The sequence below is a fragment of the Neophocaena asiaeorientalis genome, unplaced genomic scaffold (assembly GCF_003031525.2).
Source record: "Neophocaena asiaeorientalis asiaeorientalis breed wild unplaced genomic scaffold, Neophocaena_asiaeorientalis_V1.1 scaffold202, whole genome shotgun sequence".
Taxonomy (NCBI): Eukaryota; Metazoa; Chordata; class Mammalia; order Artiodactyla; family Phocoenidae; genus Neophocaena; species Neophocaena asiaeorientalis.
The window spans coordinates 1,218,996-1,241,912 of NW_020172627.1; the positions used below are offsets into that span (position 1 = coordinate 1,218,996).

Consider the following 22,917-nt stretch of genomic DNA (forward strand, 5'->3'; position numbering starts at 1 on the left):
CAGGCTGCTTCATGTGATCAGCATGTCCAGGTGGGTGAAGTGGAGGATCTCAGGGTCAAAGAGGCAGGACCAGGCTCTAGCACGCCCACAAGTGCACAGGAAATGGGCAGAAAACAGCGAGATCAGTGCGCCTCCTACCTGTCACCTGAACCAGCCAGCATCCTTGGCGCTATGAGCACCAATCCTGGGGAGGAAAGAGAAGCCCCGCCAGTGTTGGTGAGAAGGAGGTCAGCGCTGATTCACTTCACAAGGGGACAGACAGCTCTCCTCAGATGCCATCCCAAGTCCACTCTGGCTGTCAGAAATTCAACAAATATGATAAAGATCGGAGGGGAGCATACGTGAATTTTTTATTATTTGCAAGAGAAGACTAAAAGGATCTGCATATTATTTAAATTTTGAGTTATAGTTTTTTTTGTTTTTTTTGTGTGGTTTTTTTTTGTGGTATGCGGGCCTCTCACTGCTGTGGCCTCTACCGTTGCGGAGCACAGGCTCCGGACGCGCAGGCTCAGCGGCCATGGCTCACGGGCCCAGCCGCTCCACGGCATGTGGGATCTTCCCGGACCGGGGCACGAACCCGTGTCCCTTGCATCGGCAGGCGGACTCTCAACCACTGCGCCACCAGAGAAGCCCTGAGTTATAGTTTTAAATGATTCCCTAAAACTTGAAGATAACCCAGCAAATATATTATTACTTTGTTAGCTACAACACATAATAGACTATTGACATAGCACAAATTCACAGGCAGTGGTGCATGACAGTGAAATAGCGTTGTAGAGACCCCAAAATAACGTTTCATATTATTTACCTGCCTTTGTGAAAGAAGTATGACTAGCTCGTATTTGGACCACAATGTATACACAAATTCAGGTCGGCTTTTTGGAAAATGACGGGCCACGAACACTAGTAATGTGAGAAGAAGCAGTCACACTGTAGGATCCACCACCCAACGCACACAAATTAAATTGATCACAATAAACCCAAACAAAGATAATTAAAAGGCAAGAATGGCAGCAACTGAAAACGGATCTCTCAAGACATCAGTGATGAGGTTCTGGAAACAAAGCCTGCTTCTCCCACATTGCTGGGTTTCTCTCTGCACCAGACGTATGCTGGAGGAGCTTGGCAGCCCTGCATGAGAGCCAAACGTCTTAGCAGGACCCCAGACCTCAGTCCTTGCACAGCCTAATGTTGGACTATTTTAATATATAAATGCCAAACCTTTGGAAACTTAAATAATCCAGATTGCCAGTTTGTTGCCCACAGCCAAATGTAAAAACTGAAGTCAGCATAACCAGGCATTATGCCTCCAGAAAGATAGAAAAGTGACTTGCATTTTTAATGAGTTCCCAGCCAAGAGGGGCATCCAGTGGTGTGCTGGGGCCACCTAGGACTGGCTAAGGAAAGCCAATTAATAAATCTTTCAAAAATTTTTGCAAGCCAATTGTGAAACATAGCCATTATTGCAATTAAAATCTTATAAACTTCCAATTAAATAGATTATATTATACACAAAAGTAATAAATATTCAGAACTCATCAATTCCTAACTATTTTACTACATTTCATGACACACTGGCAGCTTGTAAGAGGGCTTGGAGGGTGGATTTACACCATGGTAATTGGCAAAGGCTACAGTCAAGGCCTTTCCTACCACCCCTACCCCCACCCCGGACCCCACCACCACCCCAGGGAGGGAGCAGGTTGTTAAACATTTACCGTTGCACCACTGGAGGCTCCTATATTCAGTTAGTGGAGCCCACAGTTCTGGCTGGGAAAACAAGCCCTTTAGGCAAATTTCCCCCAGTAATTCTAACTTTCTGGGAGTTTCCACAATAGAGGCTGTTTCTTAATCCTTCAGGGAAGTGCTCAGACCCTCCCACCTGCATGTGGGTCACAGTGTAGGAAAAGCACTTAACTCCCACCATCATTTTATGATTCTCACAGCAACCTAGACATGTGGGCAAAGGAGTATCCTTTCCCTATCAACATGAAGAAACAGCCGTGGAGCAGTGGGTGCGGTTTCCTGGGGTCACACAGCCTGTGGGAGGGGAATTCAGCTTCCTTAGCTAGATTAGCTAGATCAGATGGACACATTTTAGCTTTAAAAAAAAGAATTAAATAAACACAAGGTCCAGAACTGGTATACTGGTTAGAAATATTAATTGAAACAAATGTTCTGCCAATATGTAGCAACAACTTTAAACCTGTGATACCCTCAGTCTCAGCAATCTCGCTTCTAGAACTTTATCTTTGAGGAAGTTAACAGTATGCCAAGATTTCTCTGGCCTATTTTCAATACGGTGTTATTTATACGCACAAACTCAGAAGCAACCAGTGTCTCAAGCAAGGAGGTTCAATTGATTGGGTTACATCAGCCTCACCTGGGAATTTGTTAGAAATGCAGATTCTTGGGTTCCACCCCAGTACCTCCAGCCATTTGGGTTTAAATAAGCCCTCTGTGTGATTGATTCAGATGCCTGCTAGAGTTTGAGAATAAAATATGGGACAACCAAAAAAGGGATGCAATGCAGTTCATGAAGAGCTCAGGAAAATATGTTCCCAATATAGGAAGTACAGCCATATACAATTGACCCTTGAACACATCGGGGGGCAGGGGGGGCACCCATCCTGCACAAGTTAAAAATAGGTCAGCCCTCCATATCCGAGGTTCCTCATCCACGGATTCAACCTACTGCAGTACTTACTATTGGAAAAAATCCACGTATAAGTGGACTTTCATAATTCAAACCCGTGTTGTTCAAGAGTCCAATGTACCATACGATCCCAGTTATGGAAACCTAGTATATGTATATATATGCACGCTCACATATGTAAAGTCTGGAATGATACATACCAAAAAGTGAGCAACATTTATCTTTGGAAAAGGGGTTCTCCCATCCTTTTGCTTACCCTTATTTTCTAATTTTTGTACAATAAACATGTAAGAAAATAAGCAATAAATTACTTCTAGTTTTATTTAAATATTAATGATTTTTTAAAAAATACTAAATTAAAAAATATTTATATATATATATAATATATATATGTATATATACACACACATATGCTCACAAGTAAGATTTTGCGAAACTCCACACTTCCTGCCCATCCATCCCCAGGATGCTCCATACCAGGTCCCGTGGGCACGTCCCTCACTCCAGTACCTCGGGACAGGTGTCTGAAGGCAGCAGCGTTTGGCTCACTGGGCGCAGGAAATGCGGCTGGGGCAAAGGGCAGAAACCTGGCCCTATCTACACAAGGATAAAATAAACTGGCTACAGAGAAGCCCGTGGGAAAGACATGACATGTGTTTGCAAGGAAACATAAACAAGGACGAATGAAAACAGAAAAGTGGCTCAGTGAGAGACTGATCAAAGCCAGCTGGGCAAGCAGGCCCTGACTTCAGGGAAGAGGGCAGCTGTAGGCGGGCTGGGGGCTGGCGGGGCGGGGTCGGGCCTGGGGGCAGGGCCGGGCAGCCTCTCTAGCCACGCATCGCCTGAGGGGGTGAGAGAGGGGAAATTGCGTATGACTGGGCTTCAGGCATTTTGAGACCTGAATTAGCTGTTCCAGTCACTTGGATGGGAGGAAGGATCACCCAGATTCTGTCTTCTCATCCCCAAGTTCATAAACAGAAAAGAATGAGTATCTATCTACCACCAGCCATGTGCCCGGCACAGAGGAAGGCATTTCATCATGTCTTCTCATCCTTATGATGGTCCCGGAGAACCCCCAGGCCCTTCCACTCCTGCCAGTTTGCCTGTCTAACTTGCCCAAGGTCAAGTAGCTGCTGAGCTGTGAACCAGGTGTCCAAACTAGGACCCGCTTGCATTGGCAGAGCACAGGCTTGCCCTATCACAGAAAGCCGGGTTGTCATTGGCGACCACCAGAGTCCTGCCAGTGCCTTCCCCATCTCCCTTCCCACCCCCTCTGGACACCTGCCCCTGCCCACAGTTCCTCCACCCACCTGCCATCCACCAGTCCTGAGCAACTGAGCCCCTTAAAGAGCTAGTGTGAGCCTCAGCCTTGGCATCATTTCCATCTTGCAAAGGCTAAGGCAGCTTTACAATGTTTATTTTCAATTGTGCCAGGCAAATGCTAAGACATGTTGTAAATTATCATTAATCTGAAGAGATGTTTCCCTTTGAGAGGCAAAATGCCTAGCTGATTTCATGAACAATAGCTGAAGCTTAGAAGTTACACTACACTTAAGTTTTCTCTTGTCCTTGGCCTAAATCTGACCTTTTGTTCCTCCCACTCATTGCTTTCAGAGCTCAGACATAGGATCCCCACTCACAATGGGGGAGGAGGTGGAGGGGCTCCCTCAGGACCAGGTGATGTCTAAGAGCATGACCGGCCCCCAGCTGCAGGGCTCAGTCAGCTCCTGTCACCACCCTGGGATTGTGCCCATTCCTCGTCCCCCTTCTCACCCCTCTTCCCTCAACTGGGTGAGTCATTGCCATCCTCATTTAAGAAGTTGATGAAAAGAGATGATTTTAGCCTGCTTGAGGCCAAGTCATGCCCATCTTGGCTGGCACTCATTTTTCTTTATCCGTACGTCAAGGGTTTTACATGGCTCAACTTCTGATAAAGCTTCTTTAGATATTATTTCCTCTGAAAAGCTTTCATTTGCTTGGAAAAAACTCTTTCTTTGAGGGCAAACTCCCTTCCCACCATTCTGCTCATCTGCCCACCTCCCTCTCTGGGGAAGTGGAGTCCACCCCTCTGCCTGGAATTTCTTGGGGACCAGGGGAGGCACCCGCAATTCAGGTGCACAAAAGCCCTCCACATGGTCCTCTACAACACTGATGGTTCTTTTAGGGATGAGCCATTAATAAATGCACAGCCACCATGACAAGTTGAGAAGGTCTGGGTTCTGTGCCTTCTGTCACTTCAGAGATTCCTATACTGAAGGCCTGTTCCATATGAGTCCATCCAACTGATGGAAATAACAGCCATCATCTCTACGCTAGCTACTCCTCCCAAACCGGAGAACAGACATCAGTGTAGCCCTGCCCCTCCTCCTGCTTATTCTACCTCTCCTGACACCCACAGGTCCCCCTCAGCCTGACTCAGCCCATACCCGCAGCTGTCCTCACAGCATCCCCACCCTCTGCCTCACCAGCCTCACCAGGCACTGGGCTGTCCTGTCCCCTACTCTTATTTTTACCATGTTGCTGCCCTTGCTGCCAAAGTGGTTTCACAGTTCATTCTGTCTGCTCCCCTACCCGAGGACTCTCTTGGCCAAGACCACTGGAGGCCACCCTCTCAGGCTGGCAGAAACAGCATTTATTTCTCTTACTCTCTCCCGGGGCAGTCTGGCATCGGAGCCAAGTCTGAGGTGCAAACGAGGACAGAGGTCAGAGAGGGATGTGCTTCCATTGCGATATCTGGGTCCAGCAGCCTTGGAGACCAGGCTCCCCAAAATACTAAGGGATGATACTATTATACACAGTACTGCCGCTCAGATCATCTCACACTGGCCATGCCACACGTATGCTACATTTTTAGGAATAAAAATTGTATCTGCCCTAGAGAAATTCTCATGTCTGTGCCAAAAGAATATGCACAAGAATTTTCATTCTTCCTCTTTCCCTCCTCCTCCTCCTCCTCCAAATTCTTCCTCTCTTTCTCCTTTTTCTTTTCCCCTAAATGCTTGTAATTGCTTTGACGTTTTCCATCCCACCTTTTTTTCTTTTTTTGCAGTACGCGGACCTCTCACTGTTGTGGCCTCTCCCGTTGTGGAGCACAGGCTCTGGACACGTAAGCCCAGCGGCCATGGCTCACGGGCCTAGCCGCTCCGCGGCATGTGGGATCTTCCCGGACCGGGGCACGAACCTGTGTCCCCTGCATCGGCAGGCGGACTCTCAACAACTGCACCACCAGGGAAGCCCCCCACCATGTTTTTTATTCTAGGAGCTCTTCCTGAATTTACATTACACAAATTCAGTACTATATTTTTCTATCATTGCTGAGAATTAATCAATATTCTATTAATATATTATGTCCCTGAACAATATAATGCTTTCATATCTGTCTCCCATACAACCTCCCATATTGAGATCATGTGGGATTTCAATGTACACGAATGGCAATGTATAGTAATTTTAAAAATAATCCTGACTTATTTAAATTTAAATTTTACCGGTTTCTTTACTCACTGCTACTTTTTTTTTTTTTTTTTTTGATCGGCAGGCAGACTCTCAACCACTGCGCCACCAGGGAAGCCCACTGCTACTTTTTTATCTCACACATTCCTCTTAAATTCATTTTTCATTTTGCTGAAGTTCATCTTCCAGTCATTTTTTTCAGAAAGAATTTTGGGGTAGTAAATTTTCTGAGTTTTTGAGGTTTTTTTTCCTTTTCACTTGAATGATAGTTTGTTTGGGAAGAGACTACTATGGTGCGTAATCATATCCCCTGAGAATTTTGAAAACATTTTTGCTTCTTTATCTTCTTTCATTCAGTTCTGCCAATGAGAAGTCTAATTTTGGTCAAAGTCCCATTTTTTATAGGTCATTTGCTTTTCTTTGTTCTTGGTACTCTCAAATTTTACTTTGATTTTGCTTTATATAGTTGGTTTTGCATTTGTCTCACTGCATTCTTCCTTTTAAGCTGTGTTCTAGTATCTTTCTGCAACTTTGGTCAATTTTATTCTCTCTTTTGATATGTCCCTGTTTTTGTTCTGTTTGCTCTTCCCTTCCAGAACACCTGGTAAATGAGTAGGACTTCTGGATCTTTCCTTCATGACTCTGAACTTCTATTTCACATAATCGCTTACCGTCTTTCTGCAACTACTTTCATGAAAGAGAAAACAGACTTCACAAATCCAGACAACCGAACGGCAGGGCACTGTGTATCACAGACTTCCTGACCCTCCTCCCACGCAGCCTAAGCCTGGGCACGGTGATTGTTTTGCCCTTTCTTAGCTTTGCCGTGGTCTTTTATACTCCTGGGTATTGGCACACCAGGTTCCAGAATGCTCTGCCCTCCTCCCTGACTCATAAACTCCTCACGTCCAGGCCTGAATGACTTCGCCGCAGTCTGCATACACAGCCTGGGAGACTCCTTTGTCATCCAATGATAATGTCCACATGAAAAATCATATTCTTTGAAGGATGCTTAATTTATCTGACAAGTCTGGGATTATGACAAATGACTCAGAAGAGAAAGAATCAGTCAGTGGGAGGAGCCCCGAGCGCAGCCTGGCCCTGGCCCTTCTAGGCTTCATGTCACAGGCACCACCCGCTCTGCTTGCATCTTCAGCTCAGCTCAGCTTCCCTCTGCCTAAGCAACCCCTCTGCACACTCCATCTCACCGTAAAAGAGCCTTATGGCTCCTCCAGGACGATTCTCCCCTGCTTTTTTCATGGATCTCAGAGCACATTCTAGAACAATCTCCGACATGTATGTTTTTAACCCCAGTTCACAAGCTTGAACTCTTGTAGGAACGCGGGGTTCGCTCTCTCTCCAAGTGCAGCCCATCCTTTGGCTCCCTAAGAGCTGATTCAAGAGACCTGAGATCAGCTGCAGACCCTTCCCAAGACTAGCACTCTCCGGGTCTTTCACATCCTCATAAATGGCACCAAACCCTAGGACTGAGACTGAGTCACTCTTTCCCTCACCCCCAAATCTATGTCAGCAAACCCTGGCATCTCCACCTCTAAACCCCATCCCAAACCCATCCATCCTCTGCATCTTTGCTGCTGGCACTCCAACCCCAGCCATGCTCACCTCTTGCTTGGACTGGGGCAAGGACCAATCTGGACTCTAGGGCCTGCAGAGTGATATTGACATGTCATGACTCATTCAAAAATCAGAATAACTGATACTTTCATCTCCATCTGCCTAAGTTGTTTGTCTGCCTCTCAGCTATTTCCAAACCTGGAAGATAAAAAGAGCTGTTATCCACCTACTTATTCAAACCCCCATACGTTCTATGATGGAATATATTAGAATTCCACAATATGTATACTTTTAACACAAATAGAAGAGTATATACACATATTTATTTAATTTTTATGTGTTGATTTATAGATTCCATGTCAAATATATTTTTAACTTAAAGACATAGAGATTGATAATATGTGTAATTTGTTGATCTTGCCGATAACCCGATCCCATCTTACCTTCTCCTCCAGGTACTGAGCCCTGGAGGCAGCAAACCACAGCCATGCCTTTAGATCCTGGCTGGCTGCTGCCATCTGCGGCTCACTCCCCCTGTGTAGCGCTAACTCTTTCTCCTGGTATTTGAGTACCATCTGTCCCTTCCCCTTTGGGCAGGATGTTCTGCCCGCTGAGATGGGCTGTCTGGGATCTGCATGTGTTCTGGGGGCCCCTGGGCTGGGAAGGCCTCTGCTAGCATCCTCCCAAACCACAGGGTGGGGCAGGAGGAACGGCCCTCGCTCAAGACATCGCACCTACAGACACAATGACTTCTTGCAGTTGCTTCAAAAACATGTCCAAGGGCTCCTGCCCATTGGCACCTTTATCCCCAGGAGCTGGTCCCAGGGCATGTCTGCCTTTATAAGCCAAGGAGAAAGCACTGGTCTTCAGCATACTTCTCTGTGTTCTTCACATAGGAGACCTTGTGTAGGGCGCAAACAAAACCAGAACCCGGGAGTGGTGCTGGGAAAATATGTCATGAAGTGGGATGGTGGAGAGGATCCCACATTCTACTGAGTTTACAGAAATTAAAACAATTACTGAGAATCCAGATGCATTCACCTTCAGTTCACAATCAGCTGTCTTAATTAAAATGCTGTTAAAAGAAGCAAATCAATTAACAGATACCTTAAAAGATGGTTTATTCTATCTTACACACAGAAAATTGCTTATGAGTATCGCATTACCGCATTAGGTTATCAGTTAACCAAGTCTGCTAATGAGCTACATTGTTATCAAGTCAGATAAAAGATGCCCTGGGAATCCAGGCAAATTATTACAACATAGCACTTTGTTTTGAAATATAGCTCATCTTTCATCACACACAAGGAGGGTAACCTTATCTAAGGAGTGAACCAGTCCATAGAGCCACCGAGATTTCTGTTGAATGAAAAGGCAAAGAGTATTCCTTAATGCAGCCTGGAAATAAAGGATTAACATTACAGGGGAGAGAAATGTGAATGGGGCCTGTGCCACGGAGGCTTACGTTTACGGCAATAATCAAAGACGTGGGTTTCCTAAGCCTCTGCCAGCTGTGTTCTCCATGATAAAGTATGTACATTGTCACAGTCACCACAAAATAATTATATAAACATAACAATAATTGCTTGCATTTGTATAGCTCTCTACAAAGCATGGCAGCTCTTTTCTCATTTAATCCTTTGTTGGCTCCACCATTTGAAGAGCTACAGAGCTGCAGGCCCATTCCATGGCCATCAGACCCCCTTCTCCCACTCCAGCCCAGCCTGCCATTTCATCCTTTGGAAGGTCTGTCTCTCATTTATAGGAATGGAGACTGCCCCATAGTTTCCATGTTTCAGGGCCCCTGAATGTTGACAAGGTTTTCTTTTGGCAGCTGAGGTGAGGCCTACTGTTCTAGAAAATGCTGCTCACCTCTTGGTAAGATGGTGGTGCTGGAGAGGCTGTGTCTTAAGTCTGGGTCTCATTCCATGAGCCATTTGCTGCCAGTAAGATCCACTGACGTGGACACAATGCCATCCTGAAGCATGACCAGCTCCGACTGGGGAACCAGGATAGCCAGTGAGCATTTATTGGCTTCCAAACTTTCTCACTACCGGAAAGAGGGCTCATACTTCCCTCTATGCAGTCAGCTTCTTGCAGAAGAGAAGCAATATTTTCCTTCAGGACAGAGGCACTTTAGATTCTCTAAGTTCTATTATTTGCCCTGGATTTTGAGTTCCGTGTGAAGGTCCATCACCAGCTTTGTTTGCTCAAACTTAAGCTATCTACAAGACTGCAACCTTGGGCAGCTGTCCAGAGTGCCAAACCCCTTCTGAAGAGGCTGCTTTCTCAGAGCTCAATCACTTGTGCATTTCCGGAAAGAAAAAGAACCATCTGGAAGATTTACTGACAAGAGTGGCTATGCTCTAACTAATCATGGCATATGCTAATGCACCCCACACAATTAAACAGGTGTGAAAGAGTTCATCAGCAAATCTTAGCAAGGTGGGGCATTTCCTTGTATGACATAGAAAGGGACCTGAAGACCAGTGGCTCTAGATAAAGGGGAGAGTTTTTCAGATAGAGCTCAATCTAGAGGTTGTTTTCTGCCTGCCAAACCAAGGCCACAAAACCTCATCCACTTTGGTGACAAAAAGGGAAGAAGTCATTCCCCAAGGTTAATAAGCATATCGAGGGGAAAGTGCCACTTTCTGTATTCGAAGAGTTTGCAATGACCTGAGCAGGTGCTGCAAGGTAGACAGGCCGATGGGAATGTAACTAGAAACTGATACCTTCGAGTCTGAACTATACACTGTTACAGAGGGTGAGACTTCTCCACACTTAGTGTATCAGCTTTGGCATGAGGGAATGGCAGTAAAGATATATATTAAAAGCTAGGAACATGGAAGAAAAGATGGTCACTGAACCAGACCCCGATATGGTAGAGCTTGGGCTGAAAGTACGGCAGAGACCCTGCTGCAGCCACTCTTGGCTAAGGGTCTCACCCACACTTCCACGATGAGGCCAAATTCCCACCAAAACTTCACTGTAGTTTCACATAAATGTTACCCATAGTTATAACAGCATGACATACTTAGGCTTACGTTGTATACTTGTTTATTCCATTCCATTGTGCATATTCAGTCCTAATATCTTGAGTCTAGCATCTGCCCATGAGAGAAGGGGCAGAAATAGCAGAAAGACAGGGCAGAATGAAGCCTCAATGGGGCAAGCCAAGTCCACATCCGTAAAAAAGACAGCATATACCTAACTACCCCATGTGTGGAGGACCAAGGGCACAGGTCGAGGTCAGGGTTACAAAGCTTGATGGCATCAGAGCCTACATGGAAGACAAGCAAGTTGGAAACAAGCAAGGATAGTGAGAGAGAGAAGAGGAAGAAGGGATTCCAAGAGAAAACCTCAAATGCTGTCAGGTTGTTGTGCTTCTCCTTTAAAGGATGGCAAGTCCAGAGGAACAAAGAGTTTGACCTGGCTGGTCTAGAGGTCCAGGGGCTTAACAGAAAGTTTACCCCTCTTATTATCTTAAAAAATTCCTGAGTTGAAAGGACCCCTTCAGGTGTCGCTAAGGAGAGGATCAAAAGTGGCTGGACCTAGTCATCATTTGCACTTGAGATACCGATGCCCAGAGAAGATGGGCAGACCAGGAGAGCAGTCTCCTCCCACCCACAATGTCCCTGAGCTGGGGAAGTGGCAACCGTGAGTTACCACATTGAGGAACTCTTCTCTGACAAGAAAGGGATTCCTCTACAAACAGGTGTGCCACCAGCCCTTAGAGATCCAGACATAACCTGCAGGAAAAGATAAGCTGGGCAGAGGCTGGGATAGCATCTGCTGGCTGGACTAGTAAGTGAATCAGGCTGCAGACATGGACTGGGCATCAAGAGGAAGAGAAAGAGACTTTTAGAGACTCTAAGGTCATAGTGGTGGCCTAAACACAAATCTTCCACCACATCCTCCAAAAATCATGCAGACCAAAAAGGACAAAAGGAAAAAACTAAACTAGTAACAAGGTGCCTATATGTCCTGGTTTGCCTGGAACTATCCCAGGGTATAAATGCTGAGGATAAGTTAATGCCTGCTAATGCTGAAAAGCCTTTTGACCAAATCCCACACACATTTCTGAAAAACTCAGTAAAATCGGAATTGATGGGTGTTCCGTAACATGATAAAACACGTGTACTTTTGCCCTAAAGCTAACACTTTACTTAATGAAAACCACTAGAGGATTTTCCACCAAGATCAGGCACAAGACAAGTATACTCACTGTTTCCACTATTATTTAACATTGGTGGTTTTAGCCAATGCAATCAGAGAAGAGAAAACAATTAGAGGCTTAAGAATTGGGAGAGAAGATCTACAATTTGGCAGATGACATAATATGATGAAAACTCAAGGAGATCAGGAAGAAAATGAACAAAACAATAAAAGCATTCAATAAGGTAGCTGCTATCATGTTAACACACCAAAAAAAAAAAAAAAATCCATAAGCAGTCAATGAACAAGTAGGAGACATAATGGGAAATTCCATTTACAAAAGCAACAAAAACATTTAGAAGTAAACTTAACAAGAAATGTGAAAAATCCATAAGAGTAAAATCTGAAAACTCTCCTGAGACAAGCAAAAAAACAGACTTGTAAAAAATATATTTCTTGTCAGTGAAGGATAATATCATAAAGAAGTCAATTGTCTTCAATTTAATATGTGAACATAATGCAACTCCAATAAAAATACCAAGATGTTTGTTTCTGTAGCTAGATTCTGAAGTTGACTGTAAAGTTTATATGGAAAAACAAATGCACAGGAATAGCTAAAACAGAATAGCAGGGTATGCAGGAACCAGCCCCGCCAAGTAATAGAGCATACATGAAGCCACCAAAAGAAAGAGTGTGGTAAAAGCACATGAATAACCACAAATACCATTGGAGAATACCATGAAGTCTAGAAGTATCCAAACATATGTGGAAACTTAGAACATTATAAAGGTGGCAAGTAAAACACTGGGGAGAATAGGGTGGTTTTGAAAAATGATATTGAAATAACTGGATTTTTATTTGGGAAAAAGATAAAATTGGAACTATATCTCATACCACATACCATACCAAATGAATCAGAGATCCAAATAAAAATAAACCCATATAAGAACCAGAATAATATATATTTATATATACATACATATATGTACATGTATAAACATTTATCGAATTTTATAAACATTGTACATATGTAAAAAAATTTTTAATTAAGTACATTTTTGTAAAAGGAACACAGGAGGAATAAAATGGGAACTATTGAGATTGACTACCTCAAAGCAGTGGGTGGGAGCAGGGTGGAGTGGACAGGATGAGAGCAAGACGTCTCTGAGTTTACCTGTTTACATGTTTTTAGTTTTGAACCATACGCATGTTTCACATACTCTAAAATTAAACTAAAAGGATTAAGATAGGAAACTAAAACCAGCATATACACTGAAACAAATGTCTCTAACACTGTATCAAATTGATAGCGAAACCACATTGAGAAAATAGTTAATTCTTTTTGAACACAATACTCTGTACACATGGAGGACTAAATTTTAAGAACAAAGAACTGCAAAGAATTTTTTTTTTTATTTTTAAAAAAAATTTATTTATTTATTTTTGGCTGCTTTGGGTCTTCGTTGCTGTGTGCAGGCTTTCTCTAGTTGTGGTGAGTGGGGGCTACTCTTCCTTGCGGCACATGGGCTTCTTACTGCGGTGGCTGCTCTTGTTGCAGAGCATGGGCTCTAGGCACACAGGCTTCAGTAGTTGTGGCTCACGGGCTCTAGAGTGCAGGCTTAGTAGTTGTGGTGCATGGGCTTGGTTGCTCCGCAGCATGTGGGATCTTCCTGGACCAGGGATCAAACCCATGTCCCCTGCATTGGCAGGCAGATTCTTTCTTTTGTTTTTGTTTTTTAAAACTTCATTGGGGCATAATTTACATTCCATAAATTAATCCATTGTAAATTTATAATTCAGTGATTTTCCGCAGTTTATAGAGTTGTACAACCATCCCCATAATCCTGTTTTAGAACACTTCTGTTACCTCAAAAAATTCCCTCATGTCCATTCGCTTTCAATCCACTTCTTACATATAGCCCCAGGAAACCACTTACCTTTCTGTATCTAGAAATTTGCCCTTCCTGCATATTTCTTTCTTTTTTTAATAAATTTATTTATTTATTTTTGGCTGCGTTGGGTCTTCGTTGCTGCACGCAGGCTTTCTCTAGTTGCAGCAAGCAGGGGGGCTACTCTTTGTTGAGGTGCTTGGGCTTCTCATTGCAGTGGCTTCTCTAGTGTGGAGCATGGGCTCTAGGCATACGGGCTTCAGTAGTTGTGGCACATGGGCTCAGCAGTTGTGGCTCTCGAGCTCTAGAGCGCAGGCTCAGTAGTTGTGGCGCACGAGCTTAGTTGCTCCACAGCATGTGGGATCTTCCCGGACCAGGGCTCGAACCCGTGTCCCCTGCATTGGCAGGTGGATTCTTAACCACTGTGCCATCAGGGAAGCCCCTGCAAAGAAATTTTTAAGCAAATTTATAGTTGTACAGTGTTGTAATTCTGGAAGTACGTATTTTGTTTGTATTATAGGGTAGAGCAAATGGGTAAAAATATTTATATGGTTGGGGAACAAGATTTTCACTTTAGAGGAAGTAAAATAGAAATATGGAATGAGGAAATCTCAAGAAGAACCTTATGGTATTGAGTTTTTGATTTAAATATACATTTGCTGACTGTCCATTGAGAGGGCCTACAAGCGATGATGCTTCAACAGCCATGAGCACACATTGTGCCCAGATCTTGGTTTCCAAAAACTATTCCACATCAAAAAGAAAGAGGAGGAGGAGGAGAAGGAGAAAAACATGGTTCGAGGGGAAATGGGTGATTCCAGGTCTGAGCAGGAACAGTACAAGGTGAGCCTGGGACACTTTGTTGTGTCAGAAGTCTAGGAAATGCTCAATGACTACTGAGGTCCTGTCTAAACCCACCAAGAAGTGACTTGTACTGATAACTTGTGACAATTTGAGCATGAAAAAGATTCATGATGGTGATGAATTATAGTGCATTGAAGTCCATAGGAATAATGTTCAAAAAGAAAGAGAAAGAGAAAAGGGGAAGAGGACGTCTTTTTCTAGAAGAATGCAGCTATTAAATGTAGAAGGAATTCTGGAACTAGAAACTCAGTACTTTGTAACCCCCAGTGCAATAGCTGATTCAAACGTGGATTATGAACAAATATAAAATCATTGGGTGGGGCTTCCCTGGTGGCGCAGTGGTTGAGAGTCTGCCTGCCGATGCAGGGGACACGGGTTCGTGCCCCGATCCGGGAAGATCCCACATGCCGTGGAGCGGCTGGGTCCGTGAGCCGTAGCCACTGAGCCTGCGCGTCCGGAGCCTGTGCTCCGCAACAGGAGAGGCCAAGAATTATTGGGGTCACGGTGTTCCCACCATCTCAAAGTCCCACCCCTTTTATTATTTACTAATTACAAAGGCAGGGTTTTCTCTCTACAGTGCAGAGATCTAGCTGTTGCTTCCTTAACCAAGTGATCAAAAGCAGCGACACCAACCTTGAGAGAGACCGGGGTCATGTGCCTCCTGGTGCACTGCACTGAAAGATACATACGCAACGTTACCTCTGAGGCAATCCTGACAAAATTCTCAATTTGCATCTGCTCAAGAGGAAATGGTCAGATAAATCCAGAAAATGGGACATCATGAAAGACGAATGGCTTACGTACTTCAAAACTGACAGTGCCATGCAGAGAGAAGGCAACATCGAGAGAGAGACTAAAAAGGGACAAAATCCAATACAGTGGCTCCTGGCTTGGAAAAATAGAAATATAAGAGATACTTGGGAAACATTTGAATACAGGCTGTGTAATAGATGATGTTATCAAATTACCACCCATTTCCATTCATTTCTTACCGTTCATGTTGTTGTACTGTGATTATGTGGGAGATACATGGTGTATTTAAGGGTGAAATATCATGATATTTATATTAGTTTTTAAATGAATCAGAAAAAAGTTATGTACACAGAGATAAAGCAAGTAGGGCAAAATGTTAATTTATGGATCTAGGTGAAAGGTGAGATGTTTTTATTGCACTGTTCTTTCAACTCTTCTGTGGCTTTGAAGATTTTTCAAAAAGAAGGACTGTGAGAGCACATGGGTGGTGATGAGGTGCAGGAAAGCAGGACTAGGGGAAGTGAGTTGTGAACCAACCATTCAGATAAACCTGAAGGAGGTGCCTCCTTTCCTGGGGGCAGGGCTCCTTCAGCCAGCAGCCTAGGATCCTGTTCCCCTTCATGAAGGCTGCCCTGCACACTCAGGCTTGTCCACTCTGAGACCCCACAGCTGCGTTGAAAGGCAGACACTTCTGCCAAACTGATAGCTTGATGACACAAAGAAAAGTTTTGGAATTTTTTTGTCTTCAAATGGACTGAGCTGGCTAACGGTTGATTGGCCTCTGTCAAAGAGAAGGTCTTGGAAAATCAAATCAAATAAGATAAAATTTATCTTGCTGTTAAAACCCAGTTTTCTCAGATCTAATCAGGCAAACAGCCCGCAGCTTCATTTAAAATCTTGCCAAAATACCCCCATATTAGCTGTCCCAAAGAGATGCTGATTCCCGGTCTCACAGCCATCCTGGCAACAGGACTTCTGGCCCATGACTAGCAATCCCCCTCCCGTCCTGTGGGGGGCGTGCAGGAGAGCCACCAGCCAGCGCAGGACAAGAGAGGGACTGCCTTTCCTCCTTTCAGTAAGAGCGATCCATCACTCTTACAACTCACCTTTCAGAGAAGTCGAGGTTTAACATGCAAAACAGAAGGGCAGCATGTTCACTAATTATTCCTAGGTGACGGAAAGCACCGGCAAAGTTCTGCTACAGGAGAAGGGCTTGCTTGTCCTTTGCTTTTTCTTTCGGGTCTAACTTCTTCCCGACTCAGCCTGACTCCATCTAGTGTCAGTTTTGGAAACTTGAATTGTGCTCCCTTCTGTGCAGAGAAGCTCTGATGTGATACATGCTGAGAACAGTCCGCTGCACATGGTGGGGGAATAGATGGGGGTGGGACTCCCGTCCAGCCATTAACTCCCAGCCACCCGCCTCTCCCCATCCTTCATCCGTTCCTTCCCTTCCTCCTCACCCTGCCTTCCCCCTGCACCCTTCACGTTCCCTTTCCTGTACTTCACTCTCGCAGTGCTTATTGTTGAATGACTACGGCAGCCACCTTGCCTGGATTATGGAAATCTCCTACAGCTCCAATGTATCAAAATAATTCAGAACATCCAAACATACAGAGCGGAGCTGCTCTCTAACACGATCATATGTAGGAACGTAAAAGCACAGTGACTGTTCATTCAACAATGCTTTTGAATTGGTTTGCTTTGTATCGTTCACAGCAGAATCTTCACACACACACGTGTGTGTCAGGCCTTCATTTTGAGTCATCACATAATCGCCTCCCCTCCCCCCACTAGCACGCACATATGAATGTACACATGGACCAGGATTAAGCATTTAGGCATTGTGAAATCTTTCAATTTTGTGAATTGCATGACTAAGATGTCCCTAAATCAGGGTTTGCAACAGTTCTGGAAACTTCCAGGGGCACTGGAGCTTCCAAAGCACGATGCCTTAACCCAAAGTGTCCTCTGATGCGTGTGGGTGGTTTGGAGGGTCAAGACCGCATCGCTCACCGTGGGTGGTGAGATCACTGTGCCAGAATCTCTGCCTGTCCACTCGATTGTTCTGACACAGGACCAGAGCTGGCCACAGCAGCCCGCAGCCGCACGCCAGGGTGCCTCAGTCACCCAGCAGAGGGCCCCTGAGACCATGCTGTGGGCAGAGTCTCCGCCCACATCCATCCCAAACTGACCCCTATCCTACATTCCCCACTCCAGAGACCCCAAAGACCCCCAAAGGTGATGCAGCTTCTGAGCCTGGGGCTCATCTATGCATTCCCAGGTCCCTTCACCCCTACCATCAAGAGCTAATCCTCATCCTTGCAGACTTAGTCTATTGCCTCCCCTGACCCAGACTGCCAAAGCCCTGTTAGAACCCCTGGTAAAGGCCGGTCTGCCCTGATCCTATAGTGGGAGAGCAGTCAGAGTGCTGCCCTGGGTGAGCTGGGACGAGGATGCCCTCCTGGCGAGTGGTGGCAGCTGCACGCTCAGGGGAACCTGTCGTTACACCGATTCCCCCAAGGGCTGGAAGAAGGTAGAGCTGCCCAAGGAAGAAGGGCCCTTAGGGCGGGGCAAGGGAGGGGCATTGGCTGACTTGGAATTCTACTTTCCTGCATGAGTGGGTCATGGATTTGGTGACAGTTGGGAGCCGCTCAGCGTGTTTCTTCTGGAAAGAGAGAAATGGGACAACTTAGCCAGTGTGGGTCTGGGTGTGTGTGTGAATGTGTGCGTATGAGATGAGACACATGGCATCTGTGGTTACCCCAGCCCCCAAAGCCCCCAATTCCACCACACATTTCCAAAATCCCCCGGAGCTGGGTACCTAACCCCTCTGTGAGAACCCTGGGTGCAAGAGGAGGTAACACTGCCAGTGAGAGGACAGCTGTGTGGCCACCCCAGGACCTGGAGGCCATGCCTCCCAGGCCTCCCAAACCCAGGACAACCACTTGGTGATTTTCCTAGGACAACGTGGCTTTACGCCTATCATCCTGACACTATTATCAGTACAGTAATGTCTCTTCTCCACTCTCCAAAAGTCCTGATTTGATAAGATAAATGGTCACCCTAATCACACCTGTTGCCCCCAGTCCAGGCCCCTGTGGGGTGGCCAAACAGACAGTAGAGGGGGAAGACTGGAGACGGGACAGAAAGAGACAGAGAAACAATGAGCATCAGAAACAGAGAGAGGCAATGCTTGGAGATAGAGTTGATGAAACATGCTTTAGGGCGTCATGCTCAGAAATCAGTGCCAGAAACTGGAAAGTCTGAAGGAGGGCAGATCCTTCAGAAAGTGAAAGTCTTGAAAAAATCCATTTCCAGCTCATCCCCAGGGCATCCCCCTGATGGCCGCATACCACACATCCATCTCTTCTCCATCCACAGATCCACCCATTTCTTCGAGAGATGCTACTTTGTACTTACCAAGCCCCAGGTCCCAGGGAAGCACTGGAGGGGGAGATTGTGCTTTGCATCCCTCTAAAAGCCCACCACCCTGTCTCAGCCCAGACATCTGTCCTGAATGCCAGACACTCACTGAACATCTCCTCTACTTGGAAGTCTCCAGAAGCCTCAGACTTACCATGTTCAAAAAAGGTAGTCACCAAGACACACACCCCCAGCCCACTGCCCACACCTGCTCTACCACCTACTTCCCAGAGGGCATCCTCCAGCTAGGACCTCCCCACCCCGACAAATGCCGGCTGTTCTGGATTTACCTGCACCTTCACTCAGCCTCCGGGGCTGGCTGCCTCATTGGTATCACTCAGATCCTTGCTCCAGAGGCCTTTGTGGTAGCTTGCAGCTCTCTGGGTGCAGAGTACTCCATATGATACAAAAGAGCAAGTGCAAAGGTCCTGAGGTAGGATTGTCCTTGGAGCACATAGGCTCTATGCAGAAGAGTAGTGTGGCTGGGTGGTAGCAGGGAAGCCAGGTAGCTGGGGGCAGAACACATGTGGTTTCCCAACTGGGACATGGCAGGAGCTCGGGACGTGATCCTGAGAGCGAGGGATGCACTGGGATGACTCTGAGCAAGAGGTAGGGCAAAATCTAACCCACAGTGTGGAGAAGGGAGCCCAAGCTCCCTTTGGCTACCATACCCTGTGGGCTCCCCACTCAGATGACACCTGCCCACTGCCCAAAGGAGGGGAGATCGAGAAGAGGGGGCTGTGTGGTGCATCTTAGATCCCTAGGAAGAGTTTCAAACTGGAGAAAGGAGCTAAGATGTCAGGCGATGGAGCAGGATGGATAAAACAGGAGGGAAAATACCAGTCACAAGTTGGCAGCGACCTTACCTTGGAGTTCTCTTCTTTAGCTCGATGCTGTCTAAACAGAGAAAGCAGGGCATTAGGAAGGGGGCCCTGCAATGGTGATGCGGCTCACTCAGTGCCAGGCCAGCAGGAGGGGTCGGAGCCACCTGACTTGGGCACTGCTGAGAGGCTCCCTGGGTTGGGGTCACTGGAGGGGAGGTGGTCTTGGGCTGAGTGCTCTGCCTCCTCCCCTTTGGCACGGTCGCAGCTTCTCCATCTGGTCCCTCACTGAGCCCTCTAGCTCAGCACACGGGTAAAACTGAGGCTTCCCCAGAGACACCGCCCACCCACCCCCACCAGTGGCACCTCTTGCCCTTAGGAGATCTAGAACATCTCCTGCTGTGTGATGAAGAGACTTTTCTCTCCCCTCATACTCCTAGTGATACAAAATCAACGACAAGTGAAGTCCTATGACCAACGAAGTTGCTTGTGCAGTTGGACACGCTGGAATCTCCTGAGTGCTGTCTCCTCCTCCCTCTGCCCCCCTCTGCACATCTTCACAGGTAATAATCATATTTTCCAGATACATGGTGAGGGTCCTTCCTCCTCATCCTCTGAAAAACTGCATCACCCCATCCCATTAAACAGTCTTATACGGGGAGTGGATTTTGCAGGTCTCACCTTGAGAGAAAAGGGGTGCGAATCAATGTTACATCTTGCTGTCAAAACATCTGCATGGGATGCACCTCTCCGTGGCTGCCACGGCATGCGGAGAGCCACGCTGGGTTCACGTAAGCCCAGCTCTGTTTGGATCATGAGGATACGCTCAGCGCTTCTCAGTGTAGGACTTGCCCAATTTATGAAAAAAAGTGCCACTTGGCCCAGGTAGGCAGGGCCAGCCACACTTCCCACCACCCACCCATGCCAGCAGCAGCCTCATCGCCTCCCGGGATCGATCTCATCTGATCACACTACGTGAGTAAGAGAATAGAAATTACTGTCTGAAGCCAGCTCAGCTCCCTTTCCCACCTTTACTGCAGGAGGGTTGATTCTTAGGAATCTCAAGAATGACTAAATGGAAAAGTACAGAGAGAGAGAAGCAGAGAGAGACAGACAGAGACAGAGACACAGAGAGGTCACTGCATTTCTTTTCAACCCATGTTTTTTATTCTCTCTCCAGCCAGTGTTGCCCTCAGAGCCTCACGCCAGGTGACTGGCCAGGTCATGTCTTGTCTCAGGCAAAGGCAGAGATGGGGCTGAGCATCATTTCCTTACCATTGAAGCCCACATTAGTGCTTCTCCGTTCGGAGGAATCATTATCAAACAAGTGCTTCCTGATCGTGCAGATCTTCAGGGCCAGGAAGCTGGCCGATGTGGTGAAGCCCACAGCAATCCCAATGATGGCGTTATTTGATATCTGAAGGGCAGGGAGGAATTGAACAAGGAGCTTCTTCAATCAGTCACCACACGGCAAAGGTCTTCCACAGCTCCCTTTACATCAGGATGAAGTTCAAAGTCATTCACTTGGTCCTTAACGTTCCACAGTCCAATTCACTGAGGCCGGCCTGATTTTCCACTCTCCTGGGAGCACATCCCCTCCCTCAAACTCCACCCACACCCCAACTTCTCTTCCTGGAACTCCATCCATGGTCCCTTCAGCTGTGGAAATCATTCCCAAGTGGCTGATGGCTCGTTTCTCTGGCTTCCTGTAGCCTTCCTCACTTATTCTTTCATTAGTTCACTTGCGGAGTATGTGCTGATTGCCTGCTCTGCTGAGCGCTAAAGGCAAATGAATGAGTCCCTGACACCACCTTGAGGAGCCTGTGGTCAGCAGCAGAAGACGAGAGCTCACCTGAACGCCAGGAGACTGGGACGGGCCAGTTTAGGAGCCGAGAGCCTTCCCAGAGGAGGTGACATGCAAGCGGCACTGTGCCTGGTGAGCACCTCTGCACCCAGATAGCTCAACCCCGAGGTGGAGAGAGGCTGGGACCATGCGTGTGCAGAGAGACACCGGCCAGGCCACGGAAGCCAAGCAGACCCTGCTGTCCCGGGCTCGTGGCCGCAGCCACCGAGAGTGGATGGAGGTGACCCTGACGACTCATGTCCCCTTTGAGGACAGGCTCTCCTGCAGCACCACACCCCCGGGATGAAGCTGTGTTAGCCACTCAGGCAGGCTTGGGGGTGAACACTGCCCCAGTTCCATGACGACCGGCAGGAAACCCTACCAGGACACCCCACCTGCCCGGGCCTTTCAGGGTACCTCCTCCTGCCCCTCCGCCCTGCACCTAGAATCAGCTGGGCAGCCACCTACCAATTTCGGCCCCAGCAGCCTGGCCCGTTGCTAACACTTGAGCTGCTCCAACATCTGTGAAGACAGAAAACCCAGAGTCTGGTTAGAACAGAACTTCTGGCCAAGATCAGGCCAGAGAGGTATGGGTGCAACCCCTGTCCCCAACCACCCATGCCCACAGGTCTGGGAAAGCCTAGCACAGGAAGCCCTCCCCCTGGGCTACCACCCTGAGGAGCACAGAGGTGGCATCTGGTCGCCATGGAGTGTCTGGGAGCCTTGCTGGGACATTAGAGTCCCCTGCAAAACCAGGAGTGAAGTTCTGCTGAGTTCAGTTAAACCCGATCCTTCTTTTTGTCCTATTAGAAGACTGCTTTTTATTTCACTCGTTTTACAAGTGATTTTTTTTTTTAGGTTAACAATTTTTTTGAGGTGCAGTTAAAGTGAAAGCAGCTCTTTAACACGGTTTCTAAGACCCACACTGTGACCCCTGCCTGCCTTTTTTTTTTTTTTAACATCTTTATTGGAGTATAATTGCTTTACAATGGTGTGTTAGTTTCTGCTTTATAACAAAGTGAATCAGCTATATGTATATATCTATCCCCACATCTCTTCCTCTTGCGTCTCCCTCCGTCCCACCCTCCCTAGGCCACCCCTCTAGGTGGTCACAAAGCCCCGAGCTGCCTGCCTCTTTCGGCTCCTCCTCATTGCCAGGAACCCTCTCACTGCAGTCAGATTGCACTGATTCCAGCTCCCCACTCAGGCGGTTCTGGCTGCCCTTGGGCCACGCCCTCTACCCAGCCCCGTATTCTCCCCTCTTATCCTCCATCTCACCTTAGTTCTGTGTCACTTCCTCCTGACGCCCCACACCTGGCTTAGCTGCCCTTCTGGGTGCTCCACAGCGGCTGTACTTACCCATCGTAAGTGACCACACCATTTATTTAAGAACATTACAGGGCACTGCTGTGTGCCAGGCACTGTCCTCAGAGCTTCTCAGCTGTTAGCCCACTGACGCATCTCCTGGCTGGTCTCCCCACGGAG

General features: G+C 46.8%; 1 protein-coding gene across 1 annotated transcript; it reads right to left on the reverse strand.

The window, feature by feature from the left end:
• Nucleotides 1-10,258: 10,258 nt before the first annotated feature.
• Nucleotides 10,259-22,795, reverse strand: TMEM273 (transmembrane protein 273). Its single transcript, XM_024739084.1, is given in 7 exon segments — nucleotides 10,259-10,371; nucleotides 16,299-16,351; nucleotides 19,635-19,665; nucleotides 20,865-20,997; nucleotides 20,999-21,006; nucleotides 21,901-21,954; nucleotides 22,792-22,795. Coding segments are annotated over 7 exon segments (396 nt in total).
• Between the last annotated feature and the right edge of the window lie 122 nt (nucleotides 22,796-22,917).